This window comes from Hyperolius riggenbachi, chromosome 4 (assembly GCF_040937935.1).
Source record: "Hyperolius riggenbachi isolate aHypRig1 chromosome 4, aHypRig1.pri, whole genome shotgun sequence".
NCBI classification, from domain to species: domain Eukaryota; kingdom Metazoa; phylum Chordata; class Amphibia; order Anura; family Hyperoliidae; genus Hyperolius; species Hyperolius riggenbachi.
Genome location: NC_090649.1, coordinates 376,375,252 through 376,396,413, shown reverse-complemented (window position 1 = coordinate 376,396,413; position 21,162 = coordinate 376,375,252). Strand labels below are relative to the sequence as shown.

Here is a 21,162-nt window from a genome sequence, read left to right as displayed (position 1 = left end):
GTATGGAAAGAGATAGATATATATCAGTTATAGCACTGTATAAATTTACCTTGAGGGTTTATATCTTATTTCGTTAAGGGCTTTTGTCATTGTGTGGAGGGACTTGTGCTGTTATGCTGGCCCAATCAGACCTATGCCTTTTTAGTTTAGAGAATGTGTTGGGGGCGCTCTGTGTTGGGGTACCTTTATCTTACTCTTAGTATATACATATATATTTATTTATTCCTGTATTTCTACAGATCCTTATGTGCATCCGCTTGGTTTGGATGCCTGCGTACAATACTTTATAAATTCTCTGGCCTTGTGCTAATCTTTCCTGCCATACAGGTTTGTGCCAGTGTATTTTACATTGTGTTCAAAATATTCGCATTTGGACTATATACTATTGAATTGCGCACTTTGGGCTGCATTGGTGGACTTTTGGTGGTCTAAATGACTTTTATTTTTCTCATTGGAATGGTGCGTGCTTTTCAGGGATTCTTGGCTAGTGGCAGTGACGCATGGACTGATATTTACTAGCCCTGGACGCAGATCTGCCCTAGACTCTCTTCCAAAAAGTTACGGTTTCCTTTTCCTTACTTTATAGCATGAGCCTTTATATAATCACTGCAGTTTCTGGTGTCTACATCCTAATTCTCTTTCTGGTGTGTAGGTTTGGAATTAATTCTGGACCAGGTGCATTTCATACCAGTAATCACAATGGTGGAGCTTTTCTTCCTTCCCCTTTTTGCTCTGTCTTGAGCTTATTGTTTTCTGAGTTTTAATATTTGTTTTTATTGTTTGCTTTTTTAGAAAACTTGTATTGCGGCCTGATGAAGGGCAAATTTACGATATAAGGAGCCCGAAACGAACATGTGTCGTTGCCTGTAAAATACAAAAATCTCCTTCAAAATTATACCAAGCCAGAATACAATACTTATTTATTAGCTTCAATCATTCATGCCCCATGGCATTTGATCTGATTATATGAAGACTAATGATGTGTGTGGAATTGAAAAAGTTTTTAAACATTTTTTTATATTTTGTATTAATAAAGTTTTTCTACAAGAGTTTGTCAAAACCGCACTGTACCTCCTCGTTTTTCTGAACCCAAGTCCTTTGCTATAAACTGTTTAGATACTTGACCTAGCCAGGATTTGAACCCTGGTCGCCCATGTCAAAGGCAGAGCCCTTAACCTTCATGGCGGTAACCCCGAACGTAGTTCGGGGTAAGCCGCGCAGGAGGTTTTCTCCGGCCCTGCTCGGCGGATTTTCTTAATTTTTTTTTTGCTGGACGCAGCTAGCACTTTGCTAGCTGCGCCAGCACACCGATCGCCGCTGCCCCGCGCCCGATCGCCGCTATCCGTTGCGGCGCGCGCCCCCCCCCCAGACCCCGAGCACTGCCTGGCCAATCAGTGCCAGGCAGCGCCGAGGGGTGGATCGGGACTCCTAATGACGTCACAACATCGCTGACGTCATCCCGCCCCATCGCCATGGCGACGAGAGAAGCCCTCCTGATCGGAAATCGCCGAAGGCGATCGAAGCGGGCGGGGGGATGCTGCTGAGCAGCGGCTATCATATGATTTAACAAAAAAAAAACAAAAAAAAACTTGCCGCGCTGCCTCCTGGCGGAATTTTTCATACCACCAGGAGGGTTAACCAGTACACTATCCAGCCACCTTTGACCTTGGCCACATCTTTCGCCCACTTCCCACATTGGCAGGTCAATTTGGGAACTGCGCATAGTATTGAGTACCTCTTGTATTAATGTGTTCAGGCACTGACACTTGGCCTAAGGAAGTGTGTCTTAAATCTCTAGCCCGCAAGTTTAAATTCAGCAGCCTTTCTGTAAAATAAAATTATAGTTATCTGCGCAGCTTTCACCCTCAAAGCGTCCCAAAGACCCTGAATCCCCCGACTTCTGCTGCGTGGCCCCGCCTCCACTTCCTACCTGGAGAAAAACGTCCAGATGTTTACTCTAGTAAACTCTTCGCGTTTTACTTCTGGGAGGTGGAGCCATGCGCTGGAAGTCGGGTTATTCAAGGGTTTTTGTGGCAGCTTTGAGGGTCAAGGCAGCGCAGGTAACTATTACTTTATTTTACCGGAAGGCTGACGGATTTTAACTTGCGATCTGGAGATCTGCTTTAAAAGGAACCTGAAGCAAGTAAAATTATTTAAAATAAACACATAATGAAGCTGCAAATGAATATTGCATACTAACCTCAACCGTCAGTTCCTCTCAGAAGCTTTTAGGTAGGTGCACTGAACAGGTATGCAGGGATTGGTATTACAAATGTGCAGCTGTCACACACACAGGTACCGTGAATAGGCGCAGTGACTGATATATAACACTGCGTGCGGTCACGTAGGTAGGTGCACTTAACAGGTATGCAGTGATTGGTATTACAAATGTGCAGCTGTCACACACACAGGTACCGTGAACAGGTGCAGTGACTGATATATAACACTGCGTGCGGTCACGTAGGTAGGTGCACTGAACAGGTAGGCAGTGATTGGTATTACAAATGTGCAGCTGTCAAACACACAGGTAGTCACTGAATGTGCTGGGCCTGGCAGTGGCACATTAGGAATTACCAAGGGGCCAAGGGCCAGCTGCGACTGACTGACAGGGCTGTATATGCAAGTGTCTGTGGGACACACACACACAAAAAATAGATCACAAGAACAACATTAGCTCGCAAAAGAGCGTTGAGGTATGCTTTTTAGCAATAAGTATCAGAAAGGAGCAAGCTAACAAGCCTAACAAGAGCCTAACTAAGCTTTCCCTATGTCTCTCTGCAGCAAGCTCTCCCTTCTCTAATTACTGCAGCCACACGAGTGAGGGAAATGGCCGACGCTGCCTGCCTTTTATAAGGGGGGGGGGGGGGGAGTGTAGCCTGATTGGCTACCATGTGTCTGCTGACTGTGATGTAGAGGGTCAAAGTTGACCCTAATTATGTAGTATAGGGGGCGGGTCGAACTCGCATATAGTTCGCGTTCGATCGCGAACAACCAAAGTTCGCGATGCGAACCGTTCAGGCCATCTCTAATCTTCAGCGATTCCAAAAGCACTATGCTAATGAAAGGCAATTGGGATGTTTCCACAGGAGCGATTATGATTTCCCCAAATTGCAATTGTGGGTCCTGCAGCATTTGCGATTGAATACAAAGTATAGGGTTACTGCAAAATCGTTTTTCAGTCACTGTACAAAGCGATTTCACAGCGATTTTACCAACAAGAAACACAAGTGGGAAAAAAGGAAATCACCAGGCATTCAGAAGCAAAATCACCAGAAGTCACTGCAGAAAAGCTGCTAAAATTACTACAAAACACCCCTTAGTGACAGGTGGATAATTCATGTCTGGATTAAAGATCCATGTAACAGTTCATCATTGTAAAAAATTATAACAGTTTCAGATTATTTCAGAGTTAAACTGAATTCAGGGAAATTTGATGGCTCATCTCTGATCTGCCCTGCTATCACACAGCCTTTTTCAAAAACAGGGTTTATTTTTACTAGTAGCCTGTTAACAAAGGAAAACTCATATCTCAGCTTGCACATGTACATCAGACCGCTGTCGTGTACATTCCGTCATTTGCTATTCATCCGAAGTGCTCTTGGAAAACAATGACAGTCATTTTGGGCGTAGCTACAAATGACAGTGGGCGTGTTTTGGCGAAAGCGCTATGGCGCTACTAATAGTCAGTCAGGAAATTGCTGTCAATCTCCTAATACCAATGTCGGCTTTACAATGGAGTAGGCGTGGCCTCTCGGTACAGTTTTGCTACTTCAGCTGGCATAATAATGTTATTTGTGCTGGGTGGGTGGAGCCACATGTCAGTGTCTAGTGGGGGGAGACAGGGCTCCTAGTGTCAGGTGCGGTGGGCGGGGCAGTCGGGTGGTGTGCCCGGTGTTATGGCGGCGGCTGTGGGCACTGTGAATGAATTCTCCGGGCGGAAGAGGAAACAAGAAGAAACCGGTGACCCCTGCGCCAGAGAGCGGTCCCGGGCCCCCGTCAGACCCGCCTCGCCAGGAACCTTCGCTCCATAAGCGGAACATATACTTGTTCTCGTACCCCCTGCTGGCCGCTTTCTCTCTGCTCCGCTTCCTTGCCTTCCAGATCGGCCTGCTGTTTGCCTGGTGCTGCGAGCGGTTCTCCCGTAGGCTTATGGCGGACAAGAAGAGCGCCACGGCCCGGACAGTCGGCGACCAGTGCGCTGCTTCTAACAGGACTATGGCGGCTGCTGCTGCTGCCCAGGATAGGCCGGGGAATGAGGCCGAGGTGGTGCGGAGCTATCATCAGCAGGCCTTCCACTACATCTCCATGGCGCTGCGTATTGATGAGCAGGAGAAAGGTGAGCACCATGGCCATCAGCAGGGTTAGTACCACAGGACAGAGCAAGTACAGTAACACCTCTCCCAGCATCTGATCTGCAACAGGAACAGCTGGGGCAAAGTACATGTATGGTTGAACTAGGTGGCTTACAATTTTTGTTTTTTGTCACAGAAAATAATGCCCCTTATTTTTAGGGCCTGGACTATGCCTCGTCTAATTTGATTTTGTAAACGGACATATTGTCCAGTAAAGCTAGGGATGTCTTTCGCATTACCTTAGGGCCCGTTCACACTTAAAATTGCACAACGCCGGCGATTACTGCCGGCGTTTCGCGGGAGTGATTTTCCCAATCACTGGACACTGCGGCGGTTTTGGAGCGATCGCGATTAGCGTGCTATGCACGCTAATCACGATCGCTAATCGTGGAACGCTCGTCGCCGGCAAACCACTGCATGCAGCGCGGTTGCGGTTATTGCTAACCGCAACCGCGGCAGTGAGAACACTGCCACTCGCTACATTGTGTAGCGGTTCTTGCAGATCTGCTAGCGGTTTGCCGATTCCCTCTCAGGTGAGAACGGGCCCTTAGTATTAAAATCAGGGGCGTAACTAGAAATCACGGGGCCCCCCTGTGAAACTTTGGATGGGGCCCCCTCCCGCCAAACCTCCTCCCCAGAAATGCTGGGAGTAGAACAGCACTGTACACAAGACCCTGCTGAATACTGAATAGGGACTGCCTACAAATCTTTGTCTGCAAAACTTTGTATAATTCCTTATCAGTGTCTGAGCAGATGCAGTCATTAGAACAATTGTGCAGAGAGCAGAAAGGTTTTTTTTTCCCCTTGCTCTGTGCCCTTATTTGTCAATGTCTCAGGATGGGGCCCCCTGTGGCCTCTAGGCCCCACTGCAGCTGCATCCCTTGCAGGGTCTATTGTTATGCCCCTGATTAAAATGATCCTTGCTTATACACAACATGTAAAGTAGCGGATAGCGCTCATCCTTTGAAGTACTAGGATTCCTGGTTCAAACCTGGGCCAGTTATCTGCATAGAGTTTGTGTATTCTCCTGTTTTCATTAGGGTTTTTCTATGCGTTTTGGGTTGCACATACTGGTAAGTTAAAGGGTAATTTAAGTGAAAGATTTTGCATGGTTTAACTTACCTGGGGCTTCTTCTAGCCTCCTGTAGTTGTTCTGGTCTCTCAATCGAAACAGTATGTAGCAAGCACCTATGGAGGACCGAGGACAACGTGAGATGTGCTCTCCACTCCAGTCACCTGTGCACTACAGGTAGCTTCTCAAGTAGACGGTTTCAATGAGTCAGCACCGTCTTCCATATAAAAGCTCTTTATTGGTATCAAGGCATAAAAGCAAGGTGATCAAGCAGCCAGCGCCAGCTCCGCTGTTTCGGGCAATCTGCCCTTTCTCAAGCTGTTAAAGCATATCCTCCACACCTAAAAATGACCTAGTGTTCATTTATATAACACACCAAAAGAGTCAGGTGACATGTTGCGACCAAGCCCACGCGTGGGGCCGCCGGCGGACCTGATGGGAAACTGTCAACCTAATATTTAAATTACATTCTCTCCCCACCCCTATTGGTATCCACATTCAGGTTGCCACCCCCCGCTCTATCTCAGCGAATCAAAATAGCAACTCACGCTGTCATCGGCGCCACGGAAGGGCGGGTGCAGCGAGTCTCTCCGTCCCTCTCCTACTGAACAATAACAAACACACGTGACCTACCACGTATACCATGACGCGACGCCGCTTACGTCCACTCACAGCGGCAGTCGCGTCACCATGTATCTAGGCAACCGGACGCTCCACTCTCACAGGGAGTACAAACCCCGCCCACCTGCAGAGCTCCGGCTGTCCGATTTACAGTAACATAAATAGGCAGAGGGACATTGAGTCACTCCCCGCACTCACCCACCAAACCATCGATAGACAGCGGCCCCAGGGATAAGGGGATTATGCCAGAGATCCCACACGCCAGATCATCGCACATGTCAACCTGTAATAACACAGAAAGAGATATATGTCTAAATCACAAGAATAACAGCAATGCATCTAGATACACGGTAGCAGGTCATATTCTTTGTTTAGACCCCCCTCTCCCCATCGTACCCAGCTTTTTGATCCACATAGCCTCCTTTTTAAGGAGTAATTTATGTCGGTCCCCCCTACGCAAGCGCAAAGGTGCATGGTCAATTACCTGCACCTTCAACTGAGACACACCATGTCTGCATTCCTTAAAGTGACAGGCCACAGATTGAGCCCTACTCTCACCCCTAATGGACGACTTATGTGAAGAAATTCTATCCCTGAGGGGCTCTGTGGTCTTTCCCACGTATCCTAATCCGCAGGGACACTTGATTAAATAAACCACATATGTGGAGTCACACAAAAAGTGACCCCTAATCTGAAACCTACGCCCACTAGAGGGATGTGTAAAGGTGTCCCCCCTTGTCACACTATTACACATGTGACAATGTAGGCATGGATACGTTCCATTCCTACCAACCACTGTATTCTCCCTTCCATAAGTATGGACAACTTTATCCCTAATGGTCGGAGGTCTGCGGAAGGACAAAAGGGGCCCCTTTTGTCCTTCCGCAGACCTCCGACCATTAGGGATAGACTCGCTGTACCCGCCCTTCCGTGGCGCCGATGACAGCGTGAGTTGCTATTTTGATTCGCTGAGATAGAGCGGGGGGTGGCAACCTGAATGTGGATACCAATAGGGGTGGGGAGAGAATGTAATTTAAATATTAGGTTGACAGTTTCCCATCAGGTCCGCCGGCGGCCCCACGCGTGGGATTGGTCGCAACATGTCACCTGACTCTTTTGGTGTGTTATATAAATGAACACTAGGTGTGGAGGATATGCTTTAACAGCTTGAGAAAGGGCAGATTGCCCGAAACAGCGGAGCTGTCGCTGGCTGCTTGATCTCCTTGCTTTTATGCCTTGATACCAATAAAGAGCTTTTATATGGAAGACGGTGCTGACTCATTGAAAACGTTTTTCTGGTCTCTCGCAGGCATTCTGTTCACATTCATGTAGCAGCTGGGCTCCTGTATGACTCAGCTTGTCGCCGGCTACTGCTCATGCATGCCCTTGGCCGTGCGCCTCCTCAATTGCACTCCCATTGCCTGGCCAGAAGTGTTTGGCACAGGGACAACTTTTATGAACTGCGCAAGTGTAGGTGATTGAGGAAGCACGCAGCTTGGGGCACACATTAAAGTGGACCTCCAGAGTAAAGAAGAAAATCCTGCAGCCTGTAAGTAAAAGAAAGTTATTTACCTGAGAAGCCTTGTCCCGCGAAGACCCCGCCAGGGCTGTGGAGTCGGTATAAAAATCTTCCAACTCCGACTCCTCAGTTTATGAAACCACAACTCCGACTCCGTGTACCCGAAATGGCTCAGACTCCTCGACTCCGACTCCTTAGTCTAATACTTAACAGGGCTGTGGATTTTGTACATAAATCATCCGACTCCTCAGTTTATGAAATCGACTCCGGGTGCCCAAAATTACTCCGACTCCAGACACTTCTGGTGTGTCTCTCTCTCTCTCTCTCTCTCTCTCTCTCTCTCTCTCTCTCTCTCTCTCTCTCTCTCTCTCTCTCTCTCTCCAGTAAATGGTGCCAGAACTCATGCGGGGTCTTCCCGACAGCGTCATGGGACAAGGCATCTCAGTTAAATATAACTTTCTTTTACTTGCAGGCTGCAGTATTTTCTTCTTTACTTTGGAGGTTTGCTTTAACCTCCTTGCCGTTCTGATTCTTTCCAGATTTTAGGGTCTAAAAGAGGTGCAATTTTTTTTCCACTCTTTCAGACCCTAAAACCTGAAAAAAAATCATTCTGGCAGGGAGATCTGCAGCAGAATAAAAAATTTACCTTCCTGGGCTCCAGCGCTGCAGTTTTCACTTTGACCACAAGATAGCGCTAATATACATATAAACGAACTTTTCTATATTTCTCTAATATAGAGAAGTTCGTTTTAACTATTAGCCCCGCCCTCGATGATGTCATGCCACTACCGCTGCTCTCGTTGGCCGCCGGGTCCCTGGAAGAATAGCGGGGACATGGGGATCCCGGCGGCCAGGGAAAGACCCCACACTGCCGGGGAGAGAGGCTGGAGTCCCGCTGCGCAGCGCGATCGCGCGTGGGACTCCAAAACTGAAGGTAAAGCGCTGCACTGCCTACCCCGATCTGAGCTCGGGATCACCGCTAACTGCTTCCATTTTCTACCCCGAGCTCAGGTCGGGAAAACCTGCAAGGAGGTTAAAAGTCTTTGGTGAGCTCATATAATTAAAGAAAAAACAAAACCTAGGCTACCTGACTCGGGATGGGTGGGGGGAGGAGACATTGGGCGGATCAGGTAGCCGCAATCCCCACCGCTCCTGAGGCCTGCTAAGACCCACTTTCACTTTCGTGAACTCTGGGTCACAACAATGGAAAATCTCTCTCCCAGCGTGCAGGGAGGCGGAGCGGCAGGGTCGCGACCATGGAGAGAAAGCTGCCCAATAGCAGCTCTGGATAGCCTGCAGGAACGTCCCTAGTAGGCATTTCAGCAGTGAATTTCTCTCCTCCCTTACCATCTGAGATAGCAACAAATGTTGTCGCTAATTTTGGGAAAGGGAGGGGGAGTGGCTATAGCACTGCAGTGGGGGGGGGGGGGGGCAGAGAGTGGGGAGACAGAGGCATGTCATCTGCCCCACCCCGCCTTGGGTTCACATCGGCTCTAGTATCCTTTAATAGGAATTATATATGGCAGCCTCCATATTCTTCTCACTTCCGTTATAATTTAACCCTCCTGCTAGAAGCCGCTGTTTTGTGTTCCGTTGTGCAAATATGCATGTGTGCGCCTTTCCATTCCCCACCATTTAAGGGTGAATTGGTGAAATTCCAAAATCTTCAGTATATGCCTTTTTGCTACTTTTTGTGTGAAGGTGAGATTACTTACTTTTTTTTTTTTTTTTTTAAAGCAGCCCTTTTTAGTTCATTTCTTTAGTTTTTCATACATTGCTTTTCAATCACATATACACACACAGCTATATGAAAGGTTTCCAAAACAGTTTCAGTGTTCTCCCCAGGCTCTTTTAGCCAGGCGCTCCACCCGGCTAGTTTTGATGAGCACCCGGCTGTCAACGACTCACCTCCTCCTATGCTATAAGCAGAGTTGCGCACAGAAGCTCCAGCCCTGCATTTTCTCATATTGCCCCACCCGCCTACTATTTCATGCCACCCGCCTACTATTTCATGCCACCCGGCTGGAAAAAAATTCTGGGGAGAACCCTGAGTTTGTTGTAATCACTTGATTTGTCTTGGCATGCCTGAAGAGTAAGGCTAGGGGGCCCACTTGCATCTGCAATTGGCCATCACACGTGAGCAGTGACATCAAAAGGGGGGTGCGGTAGGTCTGGGCCGCAAAAGGTGTCACCAGCAGAGGGGGTGACACCAAGCTCCAAAGTAAGGGAGAGTGGCGAAAAGCTCTGTAACCATAGAACAGGGTAGTGCCTGAGCTACTTCACCCTTCTGGCTGCTTCATGTTGAGCTGATAAGAGTTCAGAGGCCACCAGGGCCATGTGGTAATCGCCTTAACATCCCCCTATTCACGCCTTAGCAGAAGTGTCCCATCCAACCCCCCCCCCCCCCACCCCAAATAGAAAGTGTCCAGCATGGTACCCCTCCCTCACCCCCTGCCATTCCCAGCCTGTGACTAGCATAAAAAAAAATAATTAATCCCTCCCTTTTTTCCCACAGCAAACATGGCCTTACGCCCTCCCCCCCCCCCCCCCCATAGCAAGTTTGGGACTGCTAGGGGGGTCACTCTGCACACCCCCCTAACCTAGCATGGCTAGAAACACTCTTCCCCCCCCCCCCCCCTACAAAAATGGGTCCAGTATAGCCCTTTCCCAACTCCATTTTCAACTAATGTCAGTAACAAGCAATGCTAGTACAAAAAAAGCATTGATGATTTTGTTAAAGGGAATCAGAGCTCACTAAAACAAAAATATTTATACATACCTGGGGCTTCCTCCAGCCCCATCCGCTTGGATCGCTCCCACGCCGCCGTCCTCCAATGTCTGCAGCTCCGGTACCAGGTCCCCGCACTTCCATCAGTCGGAGCCAGTCTGACGTAAGGGAAGTGCGCTCTCTACGTATCTCTCCAGCAGCTGCTGGAAAGATACGCAAAGAGCGCACTTCTCCTGCGTAGACTGGAGCCAACTGACGGAAGTGCGGGGACACGGTATGGTAGCGTGGGATTGATCCAAGCGGATGGGGCTGGAGGAAGCCCCAGGTATGTATAAATATTTTTGTTTTAGAGAGCTCTGGTTCACTTTAAGCCTGGTGAGGTTGAGTGTTCATGGACCCTAGAGGCCTAGACTAGAGGGGCAGCCATGATAAACCATCAATCAGCAGTAGGTATGGTCAGTAGGATGCTAATTATGGATGTAGATTTTATGCTAATGTATGCAGCTCGGAAATCGGCTAAATTCAGAAGCTGATGATTGGGCCAATTTAAAAATGCACAGACTTGGATAACATTTGCATCAGCCTGGAATTAGCATCTCATTGACCAGCTTACATTGTCATGTAAGCTATGCTTCCCAGCTGAATAGGGGAAGCATAGCTTACATGACAATAGAGGTACAGTGAGGTGCTAATGTTTCCAACTTGCTTGCCAATTGTATGCAGCTTGGAATTTTTTGCCAGACATAATCTGCAGGAACTGCATTTTATTGGCTCAATTCCAAGATGCTTTCAATTTGAATTAAATGTGCATGCAAGCAGGGTTGTGGAGTCGGAGTCGTGGAGTCGGAGTCGTGGAGTCGGGCAATTTTGGGTGCCTGGAGTCGGAGTCGGGAAAAAATGCACCGACTCCGACTCCTAATGAATTTGTAACTGTAATTAAAATAGAAAATATGATAAAATGTTCTATTTCTCAGATAATAGTCATTAAAAATAATGTGTATATATACAGTAATAGCTGTGCTTAGTCCACAAAAATGAAATAAACCAATCAAAATTAGTTACTTGTGCTGCTTCAATAAAGCAGTCCCCGTATTTTTAAGGTCAGATATACATATCTGATTGTGACTGTATATATGATGCGTACACAGGAATCTCTTATATATATATACTAAATAACATCTATGATGTAAGAATAAAGCCTGATGTGTAGCTGTGTCACTAATAGAGATGGTCAATGAGATGGAAATAATTCTGCACTGATGCTGATTTATGCAAATGTATGCACTGAAATCAAATAATTTGATATGTTATTAAAATTTGGTTTGGTGACTACAAACTTTAATTTCATCAGTCTCAGGTTTTCTTTGTTACACAGTAGTACTATACTCTACATATGCACTCCTCACAGAGCTGCAGGGAATCCACTGAGAATGCTGTGCACATTGAACACAGAGGTGTTGTCTGTTTACAATCTCCTCATTCCCCTGCAGAGTACCTGCACATCATTCTTACATGTACCCACACTTACATTGCCTAGGGCCTGATAGATGTTCTTTGTTCCGGTTTGTACCTTTTACAAGTACTATTACTAAGGACTAGTTTTAGTCTAAAGGGAATAAATATAGTAGTCTACATATCCTTCTCACTTCAGTTGTCTTGTAAAATTCCTAAGCGTTGGCAGTTATGAGACGAATTTCATGTTACATACTTTTAATCAACAAAATTGTAATATGCAAATTAGAGGAGTCGGAGTCGGTGGAATCCTAAACTGAGGAGTCGGAGTCGGTGGATTTTTGGACCGACTCCACAGCCCTGCATGCAAGTGGTAATTGGCATCTCATTGATTATCTGTACAGGCCAATCTTTGCCTTGCATATACATGTGATTATGAACTGGCTCATCTTGTGTGGATGCAGAACAGAAACGGTAAGCGCATCAGATACGTACTGTCCGTTCTGCATCCACATGCAACAATCCCACCCGTCCGTTACGTGTCCACAGTATCGATCATTTCCGCCCGTATGCGTCGCCACTCACCTGTTTAGCCGGCGCTCAGTCCCTTCAACAGCCCGGAGGCCAGTAGAAACATACAGCTCTCCATAGGCTGCAGCAGACCAATTCTCCCTGGCAACAGGGAGATTTTTCATTGGTTCAGCATGATCCAATGACAATTAACCCTGTTACTGAGGATTCCCATTGTTATTTTTTTTTTTTTGCAGCCCAATGTCGATCCTCCCGGCCACCGGGCTGTTTTGAAGGGACTGAATTGGGGGCAGGACACTTGAGTATGACGTCATGGCGGCAATGCGGATGTACCTTCTAGCGTAGTGAGGACAGTGTCCGTTCTCATATGCTTTCATTGGACTCATTTTCCCGTCCGGTCAGGCAAAATGTGCCAAGTTGGGTCTCTGTGTTCCGTCTTGCTTTCCGTGGCACACAGATCTGTGTACGTTTGGTGTTTTTATAACAATTGGAAACAGATTCTATTTTTAACTTAGGTTCCTCATCCTGCGTTTAAGCAGAGCTTTAAAGGACATCCAAGTTGAAAATAAACTGATGAGAAAAACAATTGTATCTATCCTTCTTCTCCTAAAATGACTTTCAGCTACCCCACAGTCTTCTTATTTTATAAATCTGATTGATTTAAGTTTTTTACTGTTTCATTGTCTTGCTCAATGACACCTTCATTGAAGTATGACAGCGCTCTAAACTATGAATTATGACCCCTTTTATCCTTTTTTTTTTTTTTTTTTTTTTTCTTTCACTTTTAGAATCCATTTACTGACAGGAAAGTATTTTGTGGCTGAAATTATCAGGGTCCATTTCCACTTCAGCTGCACGCGTCTGCGAGACGCACAGCGGCAATTCCGGGTCTGCGGTTACGCAGCTATGGGATTTGCAGATTCGGATGGAAATGCCGGCTGAATCGCTAACGCAAGCAATTCGGTTGGCGGTGCCATTGTTCTCTATGGCAGAGTTTCGCAACGCGATTTGCCTGCGGGGAAACTGCGGGTTCGGAACGAAAACCGATCTAGTGGAAACGGGCTTTCAGTGAGGGTTATGCTATAGTCTGACCCAGTCCCGACCCGGACAGTAACTTGCATACCCGATGTTTAACGCTTTCAAGCAGAGAAAGGAAAAAAAAAACACAGCCTAGGTATTCGTGTGCTTGGCACTATACATACACTTGTCAATTTCATCATGTCACATGTCACTTTCTCTTTAAAAAAACAAGGATATGTTTTGTGTGTGACCCGGCCCTGAGTGTTTCAGAGATGACTGGGTGTCAGGAGGCAGCAATAGGTCACTGAAGGGAAGACAATCTATACATTTTTTTTTTATTTTTTTTTAATAAAATCATAATGTAATATGTTGATGAGCTTAATGCAAGAAATGTGTCTCTGGGCTGTCTCACACTACATTTGTTAGACAGGTGGACATTGCTGGATGTGGTTGACAGATATATTGACACAGCTGTATTTGGCAGTAGAGTCATGCAGCAGATGGCCACTTGCTCTTCTGGCATGTGGTTTGCTTATCGCCACCATCCAGGCTTATAGTTTGTGCTGATTCAGATTACAAGGGAATGATAAACTCTGGCCTGTCAAACAGTTGGTGTTGGGTCTGATGACTAACCAGCTGCTACTGAATGTTTTAACCACAGAGGCCCAGTGCACACCAAAACCGCTAGCAGATCGTGAAAACGCTAGTGGTTTTGGGAGCAGAGAGCCGATATTTGCCGGGTGCACACCGAGCGGATTTTGTATGTGATCCGCCGGCCTCATCCGCATCAGCATCCGTGTGGCTAATGTATCTCTATGGGCTGGTGCACACCGGCGGTTTGAGGTTTTAAGCCTTAAGCGGCTTGCTAAAAAACCTCAAACCGCCGGTGTGCACCAACCCATAGAGATACATTAGCCACGCGGATTTTCAAGCGGATGTGGCCGGCGGATCCGCCCACTGTGCACTGGGCCTAAGTCAGAGAGCCTTTGTAAGCTAGTGATCTCTTTTAGGTATAACCCATAGTGAATTACATATGTGGTAAATCATTTGTAAACAGTATTTTCACCAGCCACAATGACGCTGAAGGCCATAGCATCTTTAGAGTTATTTGTCACATAGGCATTAATAGTGTGCCTTCACTGTAAAATATCCAGTGAAGCCTAACCAGGCTTCACCTGCTCACCTCCATGCCTCAATTCAAGCGTCTGGACCCCCCGAAGTGCGGCAAGCTAAATATTTACTTACCGCGATCCTGCGCAGGCGCACTAGTGGCTCTTCGTTCGGGTAAGGCGGAAATAGCACAGGCCTATTCTATGTGTACAGTTCATCACAATTTTCATGATTTTTCATAAGGACTTGCGATTTTTAAAAAAAAGTGTGCAATTTTAAAAACACAGTGCAAATGCAGCAGTGTGTACATGTTCTTATTGTTTGGTTTCTAATGTCCAAAATCACCTGCTGAAATTCCTGAACATATTGTAGCAGGATTTTAGATATTTTTAATTCACCATTTAATTTCTAACTTGGCAGTTTAATGCTGTGATCTAACCACTAGGATATATTTTCTTTTCTTTATGTGCTACTTACACAGCACTGGCAATGTGTGCTAAATTGTATGATAATTTGTAATACTGAGACGCGTGGGTGGGTATAAAATGCCCATGGGTGAGGTGATGAGCGTTTCTAATAGTAAGGTTGCTAACAAAGAGCTTTGATGCACAATTCAGGAAACTGTCTATCATGCTCGGATTACCGCACCCTGCTGAAAAGCCTCTCATTAACAGAATCTACCCCATTCATCCTCTCACTATAAAAACGCTAGGCTTTTCTTAGGTTTGCTTTAGTTGACATAATGAACTGGTTGTTTTCATTTGACAATTATAAATTTTATTTTTTAAAATGTTGCTGTAAGGGGGACATGACCAACTCTAAATTCAATATTGCTTACATTTAATGCCTCCTTTAGCGTTGGATAATTTTAACTATGGACCGCTTATTCTTCATCACAGAACACTGTCGTACCGTATATCTTTGCGTATAAGTCGATCACAAAATTTATCAGGAGGGGTTAACAGTTGCACTGCATAAAAAAAAATGATTACAGCCATTAAACCCTCCTTGTGCCCAAGTGCAGGCAGTAACCCTTCCACATCCACATGTGCAACTGTTAATTCCTCCTGGTACCCATTTGTAGCCAGTAACCCTCTTGGTTTTTGCTTGTGTCCCCCCCTTCCTCAAGCTAATAGTTCTCCCTGGGGTCCCTGCAGAGTTGCAGCAGAGCATTCTCCTTCCGCCTGTGCCCTTCTGTCTTTGTGCAAAAAGTGTGTCTTTTGGAGCAAAAGAATATGGTGAATACAACTTGCAATAATGGTGTGTAAAACTTCTTTGCGTCTGCAACCAGAATAAATTCATGAACTGCAAACAAGCATATTTTCAATTCAGTATGTGTGATATTAGTAATATAAAGAAATTGTGTATTTCAGATAGGTGTTTGTTTTTAATAATGTTCAGTGGACTCTTAAAATATTTTGGTTGAACAGTTAAACTAGCTTCACCAGTTTCATAGACCTAAGAGGAACTTTAAATTTTTTAATTTTTTTATCCTACCTAATAAAACCCCTGTGTCGCTGCACCCCCTGTCCCTGTGTCCATGTGTTTCATGTACTGCACATGCACGGCACGTGGGCGGACTTTGGAGAGGACGGGGGCAGGGTGTGTGCGGGTACGCGTTGTGGCCGTGCATGTGCCCTGACTGGCGGCGGCATGAAGGGAGAGGCTTAGCGCCCGTTTTTAAATGGGCCTTAAAGAGACTCTGTAACATCAAAAAGATCCCCTGGGGGGTACTCACCTCGGGTGGGGGAAGCCTCCGGATCCTAATGAGGCTTCCCACGCCGTCCTCTGTCCCACGGGGGTCTCGCTGCAGCCCTCCCAACAGCCGGCGACAGACCCGACTGTCAGTTCAATATTTACCTTTGCAGGCTCCAGCAGGGGCGCTGTGGCTGCTCTTGGCTCCGAACTACACGGAAATACCCGATCTCAGTTGGGTCCGCTCTACTGCGCAGGCGCCGGAAACTTGCGCCTGCGCAGTAGAGCAGACCCGACGGCGATCGGGTATTTCCGCCTACTTCGGAGCCGTCAGAGCGCCTGCGCAGGAGCCGGGAAGGTAAATATTGACGTCATCTTTCTCTGAGGGCTGCAGCGAGACCCCTGATGGACGAAGGACGGCGTGGGAAGCCTCATTAGGATCCGGATGCTTCCCCCACCCGAGGTGAGTACCCCCCAGGGGATCTTTTGACGTTACAGATCCTCTTTAAGTGTAGTTGTTATATAAAAAGAACATATAAGTACACAATGTCTGGCGCCACCCAGCATACATGCATTAAATAAGTTGAAATTGCTAAAGGATGTCTTTAGGTGTTTAAACCGTGCAGGGCTGTGGAGTTGGAGCAATTTTGGGTACCTGGAGTTGGAAAAAATGCTCCGACTCCTAATGAATTTAAACTGTAATTAAAATAGAAAATATGATAAAATGTTCTATTTCTCAGATAATAATCATCATAGGTAATTTATATATACAGTAATAGCTCTGCTTAGTCCACAAAAATGAAATAAACAATCGATGTGTAGCTGTGTCACTAATAGAGATGGTCAATGAGATGGAAATCTGCGCTGATGTTGGTTCATGCAAATGTATGCACTCCCTTTGCTTATAAAATCAAATAATTTGATATGTTGTTAAAATTTGGTGACTACGAATTAAAGGGTACATGAGACTGATGAAAAGAAAAGTTTTATACATACCTGGGGCTTCCTCCAGCCCCCATCAACCTAATCAGTCCCTCGCTGTCCTCCTCTGCCACCTGGATCTTCTGCTATGAGTCCCGGTAACTCAGCCAGTCAGTGCAGTCCGGCCGCGTGCCGCTCCCACAGCCAGGAGCATTCTGCACCTGCGCAACAGTGCTGCGCAGGTGTAGTACGCTCCCGGCAGCGGAGTGTGCGCACTACGCCTGACTAACTTAGAGGAACTTCAGTCTAAACAAACATACTTTCATTGTTACATTACTTATGTTAATTAAAATAGATAATATATAATCTCTTACCCACCCTGTTTTAAAAGAACAGGCAAATGTTTGATTTCATGATGATTCTGAGCGCGCCCAGACTGGTGCTGCTGCTCTCTAAGGCTGCTCCAGACATTACATCTCATTTCTGCTACTTTAAACCTCGTAATGGAAAGACTGGACTGAAATTTCAGTGGATTCTAATGTATCACTTCTCCAGCAACACCTATAACCTTTCAGAACACCTGGATTACTTGGGATGGCAAAGATTTAAGATGGATTGGATCTTCCTTGGTATCACACACTGCTGAACACTGCACACCTTTATTGGAATTGACCTGAGACCTTAAAGACTTTCTGCCTCTTTGTGCCCGCCCTCTTCCATCCCGTGAGTAACTTTCATCGATTATCTACAGCATCTATGCTCAATAGACTATATTTTTCTACATAAATATTATATCTTCAAACTCCTAAACAAAGGACTGTTTTCAAATCCATGCTGTCCATCCATACATCTCTGTGTAAGGACAATTCAGTCTACACAGGCCCTTTGATCTCTGCAGGATACCAGCCGCAGCTGAGAAAGTTCACACCTTGACTCTAAATAGGGCCTTTCTCAGCAGGAGCCCTGAGCTGTCTCTTTTGTCCATTCTAATGTGTAAACATCAATATTCAGCAAAGACACTTTTCACTGTATACCAACCAAGAAATATCTACCCAATTGAGAAATCAACAATAATTCTACTTAAGTCTGTTGGAATCCTCAAAGGCTCAAAGGGGGTCCAGAGGACATGGGAAAAGACGTTCTCCACTGCAGAACCAAAATAACTCTGACAAAATCTACAGAGTACAGCCAGGCAACAACCCTAATAGCTCCAGCACAATCCAGCAGAGATGACAGCCACACATCTGGAGATTGTTCTCTCCTGGAGCCCTCAATCTCAGACCCTAGCTCCCAGGGCAGCCCCATCAAGGCTGTCCTCTGCAACGTCAGATCAATAAACAACAAAACAGCAATCATACATGATCTAATAGTCTTCTGATCTGGCCTGCCTGACTGAAACCTGGCTTTCTGAACCAGTTGGCCCCACCCTGGAGGCTGCCGTGCCAACAAACTATTCCGTGATATACTGCAACAGGAAAGAACGCAGGGGTGGAGGGTTTGCACTTTGCTTTAGATCAGCTTTGAAAATCAGACCACTTACTGTAGGACCTACCAACTCGTTTGAATGCTTGGGGGTGCAACTTTCAGCTGAGAAAAACATTAACATATTGCTGATCTACCGCCCACCAGAAAAATACTCAGACTTCCATAACCAGTTCGGCCTATCTGGACGAGTTTCCTCGTCCAGATAGGCACTGCTGTTTTCCCTGCGTGGTGCGCGCAATCGGGCGCGCACCCGCCGCTAGCCCCCCGATCAGTGAATGGGAATTTAACCGGTTCAGCGCCGCAGTGCCAAAAATCTCATGCATCCGAGCAACGTTCACCTCCCATTCATTCGCCTATAACTTTATTGCTACTTATCACAATGAATTGATCTGTATCTTGTTTTTTCCGCCACCAATTAGGCTTTCTTTGGGGGGTACATTTTGCTAAGAGCCACTTTACTGTAAATGCATTTTAACAGGAAGAATAAGAAAAAAACAGAAAAAATTCATTATTTCTCAGTTTTTGGCCATTATAGTTTGAAATTAATATACGCTACCGTAATTAAAACGCATGTATTTTATTTGCCCATATGTCCCGGTTCTTACACCGTTTAAACGATGTCCCTATCACAATTTATGGTGCCGATATTTAATTTAGAAATAAAGGTGCATTTTTTTCAATTTGCGTCCATCCCTATTTATAAGCTCATAATTTTAAATAATTAACATATTCTCTTGACATGCATAATTAAAAAGTTCAGACCCTTTGGTAACTATTTGTTTTTGTTTTGTTTTTTAATTGTGTTTTTTTGTTTGTTTGTTTTTTAAATAAAAAGTGTATGTGGGTAATTTTTGGTGTGGGAGGGAAACTGCTAATTTTAAATGTAAAATTATATATTTTTTTTAATCAAAAATGTATGTGGGTGCAGTTTACTATTTGGCCACAAGATGGCCACAGTGAAAAAAGTCCTGGATGCGAACGATCTCGCATCCAGGAACTAAAATGCTGGGGAAAAGTTTCCTGGGGGCAGAAATACCGCGCTCTCTGGAGAGAAAGCGTCGGTATTTCTGCGGGGAAGCTAGATCGGTGAATGGGAATTATATTCCCATTCACTGATCGGGGGGCTAGCTGCGGGCGGCCGGTGCGGGCGCGCGCCCGATCGCGCGCACCACACAGGGAAAACAGCAGTGCCTATCTGGACGAGGAAACTCGTCCAGATAGGCCGAACTGGATAATTCCCATTCACCGATCTAACTTCCCCGCAGAAATACCGACGCTTTCTCTGCAGAGGACGCGGTATTTCTGCCCCCAGGAAACTTTTCCCCAGCATTTTAGTTCCTGGATGCGAGATCGCTCGCATCCAGGATTTTTTTCACTGTGGCCATCTTGTGGCCAAATAGTAAACTGCACCCACATACATTTTTGATAAAAAAATATATATATAATTTTACATTTAAAATTAGCAGTTTCCCTCCCACACCAAAAATTATCCACATACACTTTTTATTTAAAAAAAAAAAAAAAAAAAAAAAAAAAAAAATACAATTAAAAAACAAAACAAAAACATAAATAGTTACCCAAGGGTCTGAACTTTTTAATTATGCATGTCAAGAGAATGTTCTATTATTTAAAATTATAAGCTTATAAATAGGAATGGACGCAAATTGAAAAAATGCACCTTTATTTCTAAATGAAATATCGGCACCATAAATTGTGATAGGGACATCGTTTAAACGGTGTAAGAACCGGGACATATGGGCAAATAAAATACATGCGTTTTCATTACGGTAGCGTATATTAATTTCAAACTATAATGGCCAAAAACTGAGAAATAATGATTTTTTTCCGTTTTTTTTTTTCTTATTCTTCCTGTTAAAATGCATTTACAGTAAAGTGGCTCTTAGCAAAATGTACCCCCCAAAGAAAGCCTAATTGGTGGCGGAAAAAACAAGATATAGATCAATTCATTGTGATAAGTAGCAATAAAGTTATAGGCGAATGAATGGGAGGTGAACGTTGCTCGGATGCATTAGATTTTCGGCACTGCGGCGCTGAACCGGTTAAGGAACTTGTAGATCTCCTATGCAACTTAACACTGGAACACCCCAGATGGATTGTTCTTGGAGATTTCAATACATGGGTGGATGACTCCTCTTCACAATTTTGAATAGAGCTACCTCGTGCCTTACATGAACTAGGTTTCTTCCAATCAATCAGCTCTGCTACTCACAGGAAAGGTCACACTCTGGACCTTATATTCCATACTGGGCTGTCAATAGCCAATGTGGAAATTAATCCTGTTGCCTGGTCAAACCATCCCACTATCCACTTCTCCCTCTCAATACCAGCTGTCAAACACCAGGTCAAGAATCAAATAAAATATCGCCGCTTAAAAGGGCTAACACCTCAAGATATCCGAGATAACCTTAGCTTTGATGAATTGACTGAATCCAGTTTGGACATGATACTCTGGTGTTTAACCTCCCTGGCGGTAAGCCCGTGCTGAGCACGGGCTATGCCGCCGGGAGGCACCGCTCAGGCCGATTTGCATAATTTTTTTTCTTGCTTTGCTGTACGCAGCTAGCACTTTGCTAGCTGCGTGCAGTGCCCGATTGCCGCCACTACCCGCCGATACGCCTCTATACGCGTCGCCGCA

General features: G+C 45.5%; 2 protein-coding genes across 3 annotated transcripts in view; one reads left to right on the top strand and one right to left on the bottom strand.

The window, feature by feature from the left end:
* The window catches only part of TTLL2 (tubulin tyrosine ligase like 2), a 688,842-nt gene that overhangs the window by 88,436 nt on the left and 579,244 nt on the right, over positions 1–21,162 (bottom strand). The gene's annotated exons all lie outside the window — the stretch shown is intronic.
* SPAST (spastin) overlaps positions 3,825–21,162 on the top strand; it is a 68,046-nt gene continuing 50,708 nt past the window's right edge. For both annotated transcript variants that reach the window (XM_068232054.1, XM_068232053.1), the window contains exon 1: positions 3,825–4,336. In XM_068232054.1, coding sequence (XP_068088155.1) covers positions 3,922–4,336 — 415 coding nt within the window. In that variant the 5' untranslated portion in view covers positions 3,825–3,921. The remainder of the gene's footprint in view (positions 4,337–21,162) is intronic.